The 17,078-nt window shown below is 41.3% G+C and overlaps 1 protein-coding gene and 1 non-coding gene across 3 annotated transcripts; one reads left to right on the top strand and one right to left on the bottom strand.

Annotated features, from left to right (window-relative positions):
- Window positions 1-1,642: 1,642 nt before the first annotated feature.
- Window positions 1,643-1,770, bottom strand: LOC143508997 (small Cajal body-specific RNA 14). Its single transcript, XR_013129573.1, has one exon.
- A 473-nt stretch (window positions 1,771-2,243) lies between these two features.
- On the top strand, window positions 2,244-12,731 carry map2k1 (mitogen-activated protein kinase kinase 1). 2 transcript variants are annotated; one of them, XM_076991074.1, is made up of 12 exons: window positions 2,244-2,634; window positions 6,448-6,577; window positions 6,743-6,953; window positions 7,509-7,655; window positions 7,936-8,013; window positions 8,227-8,278; window positions 8,368-8,492; window positions 9,378-9,585; window positions 10,715-10,779; window positions 10,898-10,956; window positions 11,166-11,211; window positions 11,339-12,731. In XM_076991074.1, exons 2-12 carry the CDS (start codon window positions 6,510-6,512, stop codon window positions 11,450-11,452), a joined length of 1,173 nt encoding a protein of 390 aa, XP_076847189.1. In that variant the 5' UTR covers window positions 2,244-2,634; window positions 6,448-6,509; the 3' UTR covers window positions 11,453-12,731. The 2 variants fall into 2 exon arrangements, with proteins under 2 accessions (XP_076847189.1, XP_076847183.1); XM_076991068.1 differs by lacking the exon at window positions 6,448-6,577.
- Window positions 12,732-17,078: the final 4,347 nt, after the last annotated feature.

The raw sequence follows: 17,078 nt of genomic DNA on the forward strand, positions 1-17,078 counted from the left end.
AAATCCATTTGTTTTCCTATTCATTAAAGAAAATTATTGTGTTTAAAACCAACTACTCATACTTACCATATACTACAGAGCCTTTGAAACAGGTAAGCATGCCATTCATTGCATTATTCTAGCAGAGCACCTGGACGAAAAAAATATTTGCACTTATTTATTCTATAGGAAATTAAAAGAGGGCGCAATCTACTGTGTGTTAATCGTTCAGCTTCATGCGACAAAAGCACACCGTGATGGGTCAGAGCGAGCACATGTGGGTGCAACCTCCATGGTGGGAAAAAAGTCCCAGTACAGCATATTTAAAGTGCTGGTATTGGGTAATGGTGATTACCAACCAACTTAAAGCACTGCTTAAATTCAGACACAACTGATTAACACACACACAAGACCTGAGGCCATGACTGAGGTGCCCTTGAACAAGGCACCTAACCCCAACTGCTCCCTAGGTGCCGGGCTAGGGCTGCCCACCGCTCTGGTCATGTGTGATCTACAGTCCCCTAGTAATCACTACTGTGTGTGTGTGTGTGTGTGTGTGTGTGTGTGTGTGTGTGTGTGTTCTAACTGCACAGATGGGTAAAAAGCGGAGGATAAATTTTGATTGTTGTGAAAAATCACAATTGACAAAATATGGCAAATTTACATTTTTTTATCCTAGAGATGTGGCAAACCACCATCAGCTGTCAGAACTGTAGACAAATTGGTTGTTTATATTAATTTCATGACCACCAATACTACCAATACAACGGGGAATTTAATCATTAAATAATATTGGAATTATACTTTAGGGAACCTCTATTTTGATATTTTTTTTATATGGGTACACTGACAAGGCTTCAGTCGATGGCACACATCCTGAACTTGTGGTACGGTATTCCCGCCAGTCCCTTGGCTATAAGTCGACTTACGTAAATAATTGTCTCATCTGAGCCCCTTCTCCTCCACTGGCCCTACACATATCTGGTTGTGTGAATTAATAAGATAGCTAATGTGATGTATGTCCTATTTCTACAGTATGGGCCACACTAAAATTTTGATCCTGTTTATTATGCACCTTTTTGGTACACAAACTGAAAAGGCATCCACTGAAAAAATATTATATCCCAAATTTCATTTTCAATATCATTTATTAAAAAAACAGGACATCTTTGCTATGGAAAAAGGTGTAAGATGATGAATCATTCTTTATAAATGCAAACTCAATTAACATTAAACTTTTGCTTACACTTCTGAATATGAGGCATCATTAATCTGACAGTGTCTCATTTGAATGAGATCAGATGCAGCTCATAGGGAGAGCATTTGTGTACTATGCAAATCCAGCAATTACCCAGATCTGCTCCCAGTAGCACTACCCGGGGGGCTATGTAGAATCTGATGATTAAGGGATTCTGTTTTGGAGAACTGTCCAACAAGTTCAACTGATATATTACATTTCGACGAGTAGTCGAATGCAACTCTGGGGTTGCATACTGTTGATTTATACTGTTAATTTCAAACACACACAGCGTGACAATCTTCTTATTATCATTTAAAAAAATCACAAACCAACTGTGTTGATGAAATCTCTTCATGTTTTTTTTCAGCATTAACCTTATTTACCATACAATCTAATGTTCCTTACTCATATTCATAAAACGACTTTGTATGAAACCATCGCACAGTTGGCCCAACAACTTGTCAGGAACTGTCGGTAGGAATCGTCTTTCTATTTGCGAGAGCCAGAAACTCCAGCATACTAGTAAGGACTGGAGAAACTAGGGAACTCGCACGTGAGCACCGACGGTGATGATAGTCGCGGTTCGAACAAACGACGCACCGTATCCGCGAGCCGAGCGCGAGCCACTACGCCATCGGAACCCAAGGCCGCGCCTACTAGAAATACAACTGTGTTGTGAAATGTGTTGGGTAAAATAAGTGTAAACATTTTTGACAAAAAACTAAAAAAGTTACATTCAAAGTTATAATTCGAAAATCCAGAAATAGTAAAAAAAAACTATCTTAGGCAAACAGTATTAAAAACCTGCTTCACATTCATTACAAGCGTGCGTCCGTTGCCCCAGAAGATGCTGACTGTACATTTTTGAGTAAAACCGAATGCAGCTTCGCCCAACAACGACCGAAGAGCCACACGATTCTCAAGAGAACCTGTAGTGCCGCACGTTCACAACTAGATGTCGCCCTTGGCCGGCGTTGTGCATGCTGCCCGGAAGACAGATGTAAATATTTTCGTGACGCAATGAGACCGTCTTCGAATCCGTCCACAGTCATATCCACCCAGGTCGGTACGTTAGTCCGCACTGCTATCGTCTGTTCAGTGGTTTAAAACCACCATCGTAGTCAGGAGGCAGACGCGTGAAAGAGCTTCGGAGTTTTTCAGCTCACCGAGTTTGAACATTTTATGACTATTTAAAAACAAAGCAATCTCCTGGGTGTGATAAGCTGCACAGGCTATACATCAGATCCCTCTCTCGACAGCACACTGGTGCTTCTGGTCAGATTTCTTTGCGCTTTGATTTATCTTTGATTGCTGAATAATCCGTTGATAACAATGCAAAAAAGGAGGAAGCCAGAGCCGATCCAACTCAATCCAATTCCTGATGGAAACGCTGTTAACGGAACCGGTGCTACAGAGTAAGTATGCTAGTCTGTTTTCCTGTTTCCTAGACTGTAAGCCTATTCATAAGAAAAGTCAATTATACACTTACTACGCCTGAATCGAAGTGACTAAGAATCTACATTGTTAATGTCTGGTAGTAATCATAGGAAAGGATTATGAATGCCTTTTATGAATGTCATCATTGGCGAGTGATTAGAATCAGAATATACACCTGACAGTTGTAATGCCACAGCAAATGTTGGACGAAAAAATGTTTAAAAACAACGTGTTACTCATTGCCTACAAAATCAGACCATGGCCATAAAAGTAGCAGGGGACCAGAGTTCTTGCTACACAGGAAGCTCTTATGTTTTCCTATAGCAACCAGTTCACGACAGGCTTTCTCGCCCCCTCTCAGCCATATGTAAGACATGTCTTTTAGTCTTCAGCACACGAGCAGGCCCCAGCAGAGACATAGGAAGGTAGGGTGTGATTATATGATGTGAAGCACAGAGAGCCATGAGTAAAAGGTTGTGAGGTGGCTAAAAGCCCAGGCAAAGTTTTATGGCATGTGAACATAAATGGAGACAGTGAACAGTTGTGACAACACGCTCCTCTTTTAGAGCTGGGTGAGCTTGCCTTGGTTTGCACTGATAAGCGGTCGTGATGGGCCAATTACAGTGCCTGGCGCTATAAACAGACACGGACCAGCACTGCATGCGAAGCCTGTTTGTTCAGGGCTGGGGCTGGTGATGCAGAGGGATTCTTGTTCCTCTGCTGCCTTCATTCAGAGGGTTGGTGGTCCTGTTCTTCTCTGGAGGAACTGCTCCGTGTCATTGCTTCTTTTGCTGCAGCTTGTTGCGGGTTCCTGAGTGCTCAGTCTCCCTGTTCGGCCTTGACTGGCTGGTTCTGATTTAAAGGTGGAGGTGGAGGAGGTGTGGAACAATTGTGCTTTACACAATTTACACAATGTCTCACTTTATACTCACTCATGTCTGTTCAGGTATTGGGCATTCATACTGAAGAGCAGTAACACACTGGTGGTTACAGGTTAGACACTACAATGTTTTCAGCTCATTTTGATGACTTTCAGGTGCGTCAAAGTCAGTGTTGGTGCTGGAGCTGTGATGAACACCTTTGAAGAAGTTTCAGTCACTGAGGATAATTCAAATATGAGTTCAAGCAACTCACAGCCCAGCAACCTGTTGATCCTCTGAGTATTATACAGGCTTAGATCTGTAAAGTCATGCCACCCCGGTTAAGAATCCGTGTTTCATGGGCCTGTGGTGTTCTGTTGGACAGCACATTCCATCAGCGAGGACCGGACAGGTTGTAGCAGGCAGACTTTGGAATGTATGTTTGTGGAACTGTGATTCAAGCCTGCGGAAGCCCGGTTTACAGAGAGGCTTTGTGGAATACCGCTTCCCATGGTAGGTAAGAGTAACTGGTCATAACTGGCCAAAGTGTGTGTGTGTGTGTGTGTGTGTGTGTGTGTGTAAGTGTGTGTAAAAGAGAGAGATGTGGGGACGGCTTATAGCAAGTATTTCTGGTTGCATGGTAGTAGTCACCCGGACTACTCATAGAGCTGTAGACTTTAGTGTAACCTTCTTTCCTATCTATCATCATTCATATGACACACACACACACACACATGTGCACGAGTGTAATATATACATAGCAGCTGTGTCCTACTGCTGCTACCCATTTGTTATATATAGGAACTACTATGCCTCTCAGTACAAAGTAAACATGTAGCACAGAACATGAGCACCATGCTGTAGTAAAGAGTGGTTCCAGTCATGATAATGAGGCATGAAGGAGAACACAGTGGGTTCCTTTGCCTGTCCTGGTTCACACTAAATCCATGTGCCAGTCTCACTGACCACATAGAGATAATCAGGCGAGCGGTTAATCATTAAGCTCCAGCCCTGGAGCGGCATCGACTGCTCTGTGCCTCCGAGGATTTAGAGCCCGTTTGCAGTGAAGAGCTGGTGCTGCACGATGTTCTCCACTCAACGTTCTCCACCCGACGTTCTCCCCCCAGAGGAGCGTCGGAGAGAGGAGACGAGCTTAGTTGCCGCATTGACCCGCATTGGGCTTGGGCCACAGCCCATCTACTGTGTACTGGAGTTGTTTAGGGGATGCATGTGTAAATGATTAATCACACACACGAGAGATTTTTCCTTCGTGTTTGACGAAGCAGTCCAGCCAACATCACATCTGCACTGGTGTTTTCAATCTGCTTCTCAGTCAGGTCTGACAAACATGTCTGTAAGTTGTATGATTCTTTTTAAATTTGCAGATCTTGCATGGCACTACGGTTAACAAGCTATGAACATTTGCTATCACAAAGAAATAATACTGTGACAAATACATGCAAATTGTAAATAGTAGCGTGTAGCCGATTGCAGTGTTTCTGCTCAGTGTACTGCAGATTTTTGTCAGTAGTAACAAGCTTGGCAGTCCTAAATGCAGCACGAGAGTGTGTCGTGCTGGAGTTGAGCGGGTGGGTTGGTCGTGTAGGTTGTTGTCACGCCTCCCACATGCAGTGAGATGGATGTGGAGCATTCTCTTCACCTCCATGTGTTAAAACCATTTGCCATCACCATCACCTCCTCTTCACTCCACCCACACCACCCACGCCGTGGCAACCTAGTAACCATGACTATGCTGGACTCGTTGGTGAAAGTGAGAACACACAGTCCTCATCCTCGTGTGTGTGTGTGTGTGTGTGTGTGTGTGTGTGTGTGTGTGTGTGTGTGTGTGTGTGTGTGTGTGTGTGTGTGGTTGAGATGGAGAGGGCCCGTGCTTTGGACCGCTGGAGTATTGTTCTGTTTCAAAGGTCCTCAGTAATGGAAAAAACAACAACAACAATATGTTTTCTTTCGAGTGTCACTTGAGCAAGATTTAATGTAAATGTATCTCTAATGCCAGACTGATGCTGAGATTGGTCCCACATTGGCAAAAAAAAAGCAGGTTCTTGTACATCTGAGCGGTATGAACAACAATAGGCTCTTGATGTTTGAGGTTTTTGAGTTTTTTTCATGGCTTGGGATGCACATGAACATTCGTGTTATTGGTGTATGGCGCATTCACAGAACTCAAGCACAAGCAACTCCATCAGCACGGTGCCAAGGAACGTGCAGTCAATATTACTGCTGTAGCCAGCTCAAATCAATATCTCTGAGAGATTTTTTTAAACGCTAATGTCGCATGTAATCATTGGAGATCGACACTTTAAAACATTTAAATTTGAACAGGGCATGATTGATCTGCATCTTTGGTATTTGCCTAGTTGGCTAATAGGATATTTTCCCCCATAAGTACTTATGTGAGAATAAATGCAAGCCGAATACACCAGGACAGAGCAGAGTGGCTCCATCTGCATGTCGCTGTTTGGCTGTCTGCATTATTGTTCTCGTTAGCTGTGTAGCATTGTTGCATGAGGCAACCGTTTAAGGCGTGCGCTCAAGAGCTTATGCTGCAGCTCTGCTGCAGGAGACAGGAGGAGACCGAGAGGAAGAAGAGATGGAGAGTAGAATCAAAAATAGAAGGTCGGTCAGGTTCACTTCACACATGGAAAGCCAAGGAAATGCATCACCATGACAACAGAGCCAAGTGAGAGCTGCACATGCTCAGAGGAACTCTCAACTTCCTCAAGCAGAGTTCTTGGTATCTGTCATTAACCCCTACCCTCACGTACACACACACACACACACACACACACACACACACACACACACACACACACACACACACACTGGCTGTGTCTTGTCTAAAAAGTAGGGGTCAGTTTCCACCATGTTTCTGAGTTATTGTTTGTGTTCCTTTCTGTTGATTCCACATAGGGAAACTCATACATGGACAAAAGTGAGCTGTGATCAGCGTGCTGGTATCAGACTCATCAAATATGCCGCATAAAACAATTACTCAATGGAGCTTCCATAGGTCTGCTCAGATACTATGGTTTTGGTTTTGGTAAATAAATCTTCTATATTGAGACTATATTTTCATCAGCTGAAAACTTCAGCAACACAGAAACGACGAAAAGCTTTTTTTTTCTTTTGACTTCTTAGACAGTACTTGATTCTTGTGGAAGTAGTGAGTCTGTGTGTGTGGTTGTGTGTGTGTGTGTGTGTGTAGGACAAACCTGGAGGCCTTGCAGAAGAAGTTGGAGGAGCTGGAGTTGGACGAGCAGCAGCGGAAACGCCTGGAGGCCTTCCTCACACAGAAGCAGAAGGTGGGCGAGCTGAAGGATGATGACTTTGAGAAGATTTGTGAGCTGGGCGCGGGCAACGGCGGCGTGGTCTTCAAGGTTTTGCACAGACCCTCTGGATTCATCATGGCCAGGAAGGTAGGAAAACTACCCTGACTTTCAGACATTTGTCCTACCTGTTGTTGCTGTGCCCCAGTCAAGGGTGAGAGCAGAAACGTTTAGTCTTTAGGTTCCTTTACCTCACTGGCCCTCCACTGACATCCAACAGTTTTGATGTAGCACCTTTTTATACAATGCTATCCTCTTGTGCTATGACATATCTATGAAGCATGGATTTAGATTTAATTATTATAATATAATTTCATGGAGCATAAATTCAGAACTAAGATCGCACTGCTCTCTGGATATGGGTTGCACACCGAGATAATTCTTTGACAGGTGAGGGATCAGCGATAGAATTGCTCATAAAATGCAAGTCAGAACAAGAAGCACCTATTAAATTGCAGTGTATGCAGTTAGGGCTGACTTAGTTTATGGCTGAGAGAGTGTGTAGTTATGCAGCATTCACGCTCCCTGGTCTGGGGCCCTACAGGCCCGGAGACTCCCCAGTGGAGGCATCACTGAAGATTTGGCACCACAGTACTCCACAGAACTACATTTCCCATCAGCTATCTGTTCTCTTTGACCCACCAGCTGATCCACCTGGAGATCAAGCCAGCCATCAGGAACCAGATCATACGAGAGTTGCAAGTGTTGCACGAGTGTAACTCGCCCTACATTGTAGGATTCTACGGGGCTTTCTACAGCGATGGGGAGATCAGCATTTGCATGGAGCACATGGTATATGTCTCATACACCTCATTAAATAACAGAAAAAACACATCAACCCCCCTTCATTTTACAAAATAAAGTTTCAAAATTCAAGCAGTAAGTTGCTTATTAGATCTTAGAAAATTAGAAAATTTCAGCATACTGGAAATGTTTGCTGTGGTCTATTTAATGGTATTATTTGATATTTTATACAGACCAAATCTAGACATTAGTTTTATAACACTTTTAAACATTTAAAATCTAAAAAGATATGGGTGCTTTGCGATTATGGACTGATCACTTTATGCAGGATGGTGGTTCACTGGACCAGTCCCTGAAGAAAGCAGGCAAGATTCCAGAGCAGATCCTGGGCAAAGTTAGCATTGCGGTTCGTATCAATTATCCTCCTCCTGAAGAGTCACATTTACATTAATATAGCTGGCATGGTTCCTGTCATTTAGGATTATGAAGAAATGGGTTAGCTAGGTTTAAGATGTAACACCTCAGATATTTAGGTTACCTGCAGATGCTGATTCAACTTTTTAGAATGTGTCTTGATTTTGTTTATTTACGTATCATGTCACATCCTGTTTTTTTTCAGGTGATCAAAGGGCTGTCCTACCTGAGAGAGAAGCACAAAATCATGCACAGAGGTAAACGAGGTCGCTGTTGTTTGCTGGCACCTTTTTTTCCGTCCTGTCCTAAGCGTTTGTCCATTGCCTTTGGCTCTGTTTTCTTGCAGATGTAAAGCCCTCCAACATCCTGGTGAACTCACGTGGTGAGATCAAGCTGTGTGACTTTGGTGTGAGCGGACAGCTTATCGACTCCATGGCCAACTCGTTTGTGGGCACCAGATCCTACATGTCTGTGAGTAAGCCTACACTGTGTTTTTTGGCAGTATAGCACTTCGATATGGGATGCAGCCAAAGCTCTTTTGTACCAGCCGTGAGCCTTCTCTGCTTGTTACTATGTACCTTTAAAAAAAAAAATACCGTAGGAAAAAGATTTTTCTTGAAAATCTTGAAAATGTTTACTTTGCCTTGATTGTGTTTTCTCAGGTGTTCTCTGGCTCACGGGGACACATCAGCAACCTGAAGCGACTCAAATCAGATTTGTTTTTGCCTTAATGTGGCACTAATCTGATTTTTTTCATGGGTGTGTGGACAAACAAATCTGATCTTTTCAGATTTGAGTCACTTTCATATGTGGTCCAAGATCAGATTTATAAATGATTTGTGGCTATGTGAAAAGAAATGGCCAGATTATCAGCATCGTCATGATTAAAATGCTGGAGAATACAGCTGGGATTAAAGCTGAAAAAACCTGCATTAGGTTTTACATTACATTTTAGTATCTGAAAATGTAAAATCTACTGAAGTCCCCTCCCCCACCCACAGCTTTTCAGTAAAATAGCAAAAATGAAAACTTAAAGATGTTAATCTTCCTTTTGATTCCACACACATACTGGTAATGGTAATGGGTTGGGTGTGCTAGAAAAGGAACATGATTATGTGTGAATGTGTAGTAAGAGTATCGCTGGGCGGTGCATGGCAGGTGTTCTCCAGTGAGGCTTGCGGCTAGACGCTGGAGTTGTAGCATCTCATAGAAATGTCTGTTTGCTTGAGTTAGTCACCACATCCCTTCCTTTTGGATCCAACTTGCCTCTCTCTCTCTCTCTCTCTCTCTCTCTCTCTCTCTCTCTCTCTCTCTCTGTCTCTCTCTCTCTGTGTCTCTCTGTCTCTCTCTCCCCAGCCTGAGCGCCTGCAGGGAACTCACTACTCTGTTCAGTCTGACATCTGGAGTATGGGTCTCTCTCTGGTGGAGATGGCCATTGGCCGCTTCCCCATCCCGCCACCTGATGCTAAAGAGCTGGAGCAGATCTTCGGCTTCCCCATGGAGGGAGACCCCTCGTCCAGCGAGGCCTCCCCTAAGCCCAGGCCTCCGGGGCGGCCCGGCAGTTGTGAGTGCCTGCCTCCCTTCTCTGGAGTGTAGGGGTGTTTGGAAACTCTCACATTCATTCAGGCTCGTCTCAGTAGGGTTAGTCTGCAGAACTCTACCGCTGGCTGATAAAACTCGAAACAGCATAAAGGAAATGCAGGATCACAATAAAATTTCTGTTGGTAATATTGATAACATTTTGACATATTAAACTCTAGCTTGGAACTCTATGTGGGTAGATCTAACAGCACGTCACACAACAGAAATGAACGGCCAGTTAATGTTTGGCTTGGACATTAAAGTACACACCCATTTCCTACCACAAAGCAATGTTTGAGCTAGCGGACACAGAAGATATCAGCGGAGACTTGGAAAAAGAAAAAAACCAAGGCAGTCAGTGAGGGCCACTAAAATGGAAGTGAAAGTGAACTCACAATATCCTCCCGAGCTGAGGACACAAAGTTAACACGACATCGGTTCTATGAAAGGGGCTTAGATATCTGAAGCATAGATTAAGACTGCAAAATATGTGTAGACCAGAGTAGACCAAATCTTTATCATGACCCGAAGAGGTACCGTCCTAGTGACCTCACGGAGAGGGGGATGGTGCGGCCCATATGAAGGGGGAAACTCAGAAGCTCAGTGTTCACCGTTTGCAGCTTTCTACCATTAAAGTGTTTGAGAGATGGAGGTGCAGTACATGATCCTTCCTCCTTTATTACATTACAGCTGGATTTAAATGTCGGGGCCTCTGGGAGACATTTGTTTACTTTCGTTTTGGTTGCACCTCTGCAAACATTTGAGTGGTCTGCTGCACTGCCAAATGTTTTTAGTTCATATTGGTATTTCTTTACATTTTTTATTAAGTTACAAGACAAGCCATGTTGTATTGCTTTGGTAAGCCAGATCCTGCACATTAGCAGTTATACAAATTTCGCAAGTCATTCTGTTTTTGCAATCATTTTATAAGAAGCTCTTTAAACTGGCAGCATTCTCCAACTACATATCATGATAATTATCAATATTGACAAATATGGAAAAGAAATTAGATCATAGTTTTGCCATATTGTTCTGTCTGCAATGCTTTTTATTCATAAGCTTCTGACTATATGATGTGTTGTTGACGCTTGGGTACCTTCTTGTTTTTACAGCATACGGACCTGACAGCAGACCGCCAATGGCCATCTTTGAGCTGCTCGACTACATTGTAAACGAGGTACATGCACAGTTGTTGCTGAAGGATGACCAGGCCACTGTGTGGCACTAAATGAATTAAGGTGTGCATTTTGTGGCAGGCTTCCTTGGCCATAACTCAATCAACTTTCTATTTTCAGCCACCTCCCAAGCTGCCAAGCATCTTTGGCACAGAATTTCAAGACTTTGTTAACAAATGGTAAGACACAAATGTGGTTTGCTTCTAAATGGGTTGTGGTGCTGGAGTATTGCTCTGCAAGGCACATTAAGAGCCATGTTACTGCCTAAATGCTTGCCGTGCCATCTAGTGGTTAAAATGTAAATATGCACTGATTATTCAAGCCTGCGGGCTAACAACCCGTGGATCCACCATACATGTATACATAGTCACACTTTACTTTTTTACAGTTTAATCAAGAATCCTGCAGAGAGGGCGGATCTGAAGCAGCTCATGGTAAGAAACATTAATTGTTAATTAATCAATTGTCATTAATTGTACCTCTACTACCCCCCCCCCACCTTTCACTTCAAGTTTCATTTGGAGGACAAATGAAATGGACTGATGGTGCTGTTCTCCTTAGGTTCATCCCTTCATCAAGATGTCAGAAGCAGAAGAAGTGGACTTTGCTGGGTGGCTGTGCACCACCATTGGCTTAAATCAGCCCGCGACCCCAACTCATGGTGTGGGGATGTAAGAGGGTCTTCCCTTACCTACACTAAATGTGCACATACACTAGTATTTCTATGTGGTCTCCAATTTAACAGCAATCTGCCGTTCAGCTCAATAGCCAATCACTGCCTCTTGTAATCTCTCACATTGATGTCATAAGTATTAAGAAGAGGTTTATGAAGCATACTGCTGTAATAACAAACGCCCACATTAATATGTGGAACCTTTTTGAGAATATTACAGAGACTGAATGTGACCCAGTAGTCTCCCATTAGATTAAACTCTCCCGTCAGCATATTTAAGGGTCATAAATATTTTTCTGATCAATGTGTTCCTGAATATTGAATGCTCAAATTATTGTTGTCATTATTTTTCCCAGTAAAAAAACTACACACAAGTTGGTTTAAAATATTTAAAAGTGTTTGAAATGAAAGGTGTTCTATTTTAAATGTGCTGTTGTGTGATGCCGCTATAAAACTTCGCCTGGGTGTGAGTGCACAGGAGGACTGGGGTACACAGGAGCAAAAAGAGGAAAGACACATTGGTGGCCTTTAGTATAGGAGGAACAGTTAACCAAACTGAACAGTTTTCTTATAAGGTTTAAATATTGCTATCTACTGTTCTGAGAACAGGACAGCCATTAGCTGCATGCTAACAATCCACAAACTCATTCTGAACGAGTCTTTAGAGTGCACAACTGCAGAAGCTAAGGGTTACTTTCACACCAGGTGAAAATTTTCCAGTTTTCCTTGAATTAATCAATGTAGTTATAACTGGTACCAATAATTATTTAGTTAAAATGGAACAGTATGAAATTCTAGAGCTGTCATCCAAATTAGAATGGATGTCTATATTTGTTAGGACTAAATGTGCATTAAATGTAAAAATAGACTGTTCCAATTTTAAAGTACATTTTCAAATCTGTTCCACAAGTTTGAAGACCATATTAACACATCTGTAAACTAAATACATGCTTTCACTTTAAACACCTTTAAGATGAGATTAAAGGAGATTGGTGCCATAAAAATTGATAACCGTAAACTCTTCTGTTCAACACTACATATTTGCCTTCCATTATTGTGCTTTGGACACTAAAGTTCATCTCTAAGTTCATTAGTCCAGGTTCATGTCATCCACATTGTTACTATATGTCATCCCTACAATACTTCACAACTGTTTACTTTCTTGGTATTTCCTTTATTTCAAGTGTAAGGTTTGTGCAGACCTATAATTTGTTGAACAAGAAAAATCCTGCAACTATAAATTGTAATAAATTATAATAAAGACAATTTATTTAACTGACATTTGGTGTATTACATTAATGTTCATCCATTTTTAAGCATACTTACTTTTAGAAGAATTTGATTAACTGTAGTGCACTTCCTAGTGTACTCTGTTGGGAGCACGACCTCCTCAACAGCAGTTAAATTAAATCACTTTGTCAGTGCTGGTTTTCTGGCTAGAGGCCAACCAATCAGAACCATCACTCCCATCAGAAAGCCCCCCATATTACAAACATTCTGAATCTACATGGATCATGAAGATTGCCTATTTTACATTAAAAATGCCAAATTGAGAAAACGGCAATGAATTATGTACACATTCCATTAAAGCTACATCAAATTAGAAACTAGATGTTTAATAAGCCACCCCTTTAGAGGGCTGTTTAAGACCAGTAAGCGGAATACTAGGGCACTAGATACAAGCTTTAACCTTTTGGGTCAATGGATACATATAAACTCTTAAAGTCAGAATGGTGGCCTACTGGCTATGCCTGTTTCTTCCACTAGAGATTTAACCTTGGAGCTAAGGGTATAATGATATACCACAATAACTTAACTATTGATAACTGTGATATATAAAAAAAAATATTTCATGATAATGGTATACATGATATTATAAATAATCCATTACCAGTCACTAAAGCGAATGGTTATGTAATGAACTTTGATATTTAGCCTGGAAACCCTATATGATTTTCTTACAAGGCTGTGTTTTGGTCTGAAATAATGCATGAAAAAACAATTACATAATTTAAATTAAAATTTCCATTGCAGATATGAACATCATTAGCTTAGCTTGACATCTAATATATGTGACGGGCAGGGTGGGCAAAATAAAATGGAAGCGATCACGCCAAGTCTCAGGGAAAAAGTATGGTTTAATTGAAAAAGTGCGCAAACCAAACCTGCGAACTGATCCAAATGAAGGATATAATAACCAGCGGTCAACTGGTACAAAGACAAGACATATATAGACAAACAAACGACCCTCAGGTGAGACGGATCACAGGCCCCGCCCACCTGAGGGACGAACACAACAACATCAACGACAACTGCCGCTGTGGACGGAGGCCCCCGGTAGGGGCCCGCCGTACCGTGACAATATCAAAACAAATTCAAAACAAAAACAAACATAAATTCATGTCAATGATTGTTTCAATTATGAACGTCAGGTTAATATTAAACCAACATACATGGAAATGCTGTCAGAAACACTGAGATGAGTAATGAACATTCAATACCAGATCACACATCATAGGATAATATGTGTGGGCAGTGGTAGCTTAATGATTAAAGTACTCGACTAGTAATCAGACCTGTTGAGCTTAACCCTCAGCCGCTTGAATTGCATTTAGCCATAATTAACTAGACATTAACAAAATAATATATATATATTTTTTTTATCCAACTGTAGACCCTGCAGCTCTACACAGATGCCACGTAGCAGCTTGATCTGTGACTTTTGGTCTCTTTTAAAGACATAGTGATAATGTTATCATTAATAATCATGTAGTGAATATTTAACTAGTTTTACTAATAACTTCTACACACTGTCATGTAATTCAGCCATCCTGCCTGCTTCAAAACAAAGCCAGGCTCTGGACTGGGATGTAGGCCCAGCCTGGTGAGCCTGGAAGATGGTTTGAGGAGTGTGTGGTTCCTGAAAAGATGAGAGACTAGAATGAACATGAGTCGAACTTTCTTCACCTACTTTTTGTCTTGTTTATTTTCTTTGTTGGACTTTCATGTGCTGAGTTGTAGCTTTAGCTCAGTGCGGCTTGGTCACTTTGACGTGTGGATGCAGCTGTGTTGGAATACTACGTGCTGAATGGAGTTTCACAGATGGCTATGTAGCTGACCTATATCTTCTGTTTAAAGTCTCACCGAGAACTCCAGCTGTAGGCTGAGAATTAAGCATCTTTCTAATCTGCTGTTACTTTAATGACATATGCACCATTATTTTTTGCAAAAAGCATTTTGAACGGCAATGATCACTTATGTGACATAGGTAACACCTTTTTTCATTGCTCAGATGCTACTCCCGCTAGAACTGAGATTTCACCACCCCACAGATCTCTGTCTGGTACTCCTACACTTCAAATAACACCTAAGAAGCGTAGGAAGAGCACAGCACACTGAGGATCACTGAGTTTTTACTGGTGATGTGCTGATGCCTTCTGAGGTACAAAGGATGGTAGTGGAATATGTAATCAAAAATGCAACATTTCACTGTCAAACGATTCATTCAACAAAAGTCATAGGCTTAATTCAGTGACACACCAGCGAAAGGAGATGCCTTCTGGACAACCCCAAATGAATGTTGTGTTACATACCATTTGACAGAATGTCAAAAATGTTTGTTTCAAAGCACAGCAAATACATACATTTGGTGTAGATTTCTACAGAACAGAACTGCTCGTGACACTGATAACACTGATGATAGCAACCTAGATAAATCACGTTGACCAACTGCTTGATTTATATTCTCGTAGGTATTTGAACATTTTGAAAGGTCTCAAATGCAGTTCTAACAGGGCAGCCTACTGATGAAGACATGATAATGACAGTAGATAAATCCCCTTCATCCTCAGAGGCGAGGATAAGATAAGATAAGATAAGATAAGATAAGATAAGATAAGATAACTTCCTAGACAGAGTTCTGAATGAGTTTGAAGTGAAAACACTTGCAGTCATGACATCAGTGCGCTCCAGGAAATGAAACACAACACAACCCACAATATAGAAAACCCACAATATATTATACAAAATTACTTGCATAAACATTAGATACATTAGAACATTTCTGAAGGATACACCTCCTGCTTTTGTTTCTCAGTAATGCCTTAGAAAAATTCTGTTTAATTCAACTAGATTTAGGAAGCAGTATGTGGTAATGTGGTTTTTAATAGCTACGTTAAATATAAATATATCTTGGCTCAAGCTCCTGTCCTGCACTAGTGTTGGCTGACACCTTTTGGTTTTTTATTTGGACAGTAGTGAAATTACATCTGTACATCCAAGCGTTTAAACATTTCCTTCTGAGCATTTCCTTCAGCATGTGTTGACATATTTAGATGTAGTTATTTACACAGTGTTTGTTTGCTGTGCTTGAGCCCGATATGCATATTGATTAAAAACAAGCAAAATAAATGATAGATATAGCAAGATACGGGCCATGTTTGACCTATTTGAAATGGCAGATGAATATAAAAATTTGCGTTTTGAAGTAAGAAAAAAAATCTATATGCATGTGAAATGTATTTTCCTCTTCATCTTCTAAAACACTTCAAGCTGCCTCAGAGAACAACAGGCTGCAAGGATGAAACCAACAGTTGTCATGGCACCAATCAAACACAGGGTACATGTACACCCACGCCTACACTCACACCGGGCCAATGTAGAGACGCCAGTCAAACTAAATCAATTACAGAAGTGTTTGTGTATATTATATAAACAAATGAATCTGTTTTTAACACACCCGTTGTGCCATTTCTGTCATTTTGGTAGATTTACTTGAAGGTTTTTGAATTATGTTAATTATGCTGATTATCTGTTTGATGTCTAACAGCATGTGCTATCTCTCCACACCAAGTATTGCACAACACTGCCATCTACTGCCATGAGGAAGCCTCGTAGCTGAACTGTAGTTAATATGTTGGTATAACATATATCGAAATTCATTTATAATCAATATGGCAGCTGGTCACCTATGCCAGAAGTTTAATTCCACGGTGAGTGGAAGGTTTACACTTTGTAAGCATTTTACCCGTCTTATTAGAGAAGCCACTTTGTTTTGTGTTTGAGAAAATGAAGGATGTCTCTTAGACTCCGTCCGAAATGCCATACGTCCCTCTTATTCAATACGCCAAAGCAGTACGAGATAACAGGCAGTGTGTCCTTGGTTATGAAAAGTGCCCAGTCACCTACTGAAAGAAAGCACTGTTTTAACGGTTGAGCAGAAGGTACTGCATTGAAATCTAGTACCTACTGCTTAAGTACGACATTTCGGATTCAGCATTAGACTTCCATTTTGTCACTATTAATCATCAAGACTGTGGGGCAGTAATGCCTTTGAAGGGTTTCAAAGGTTTCATAATAAAGTCAGTATTCACAGGCCCAACAATAAAACCTGAAGTTTCATAATCCTCATAGGCCTTTGCAAATATTTATGCAAACTGGGAATTTTCTCATTCTAAATAAACACTGTTGGCTTTATGAGATAACAGTTTGAAGAATGGAGTCCAAAACGGCAGCAGATTTGGCAATATTTGACAACATTCAACAAACCTACTGGACAATAAGGGGAACTGGCCTGAATACATTTTGGGGAAGATGACCAAAATCTCAGAGGGACAGCCGTCTGGTCCT

The sequence above is a fragment of the Brachyhypopomus gauderio genome, chromosome 2 (genome assembly GCF_052324685.1).
Source record: "Brachyhypopomus gauderio isolate BG-103 chromosome 2, BGAUD_0.2, whole genome shotgun sequence".
In the NCBI taxonomy this organism is placed as follows: Eukaryota; Metazoa; Chordata; class Actinopteri; order Gymnotiformes; family Hypopomidae; genus Brachyhypopomus; species Brachyhypopomus gauderio.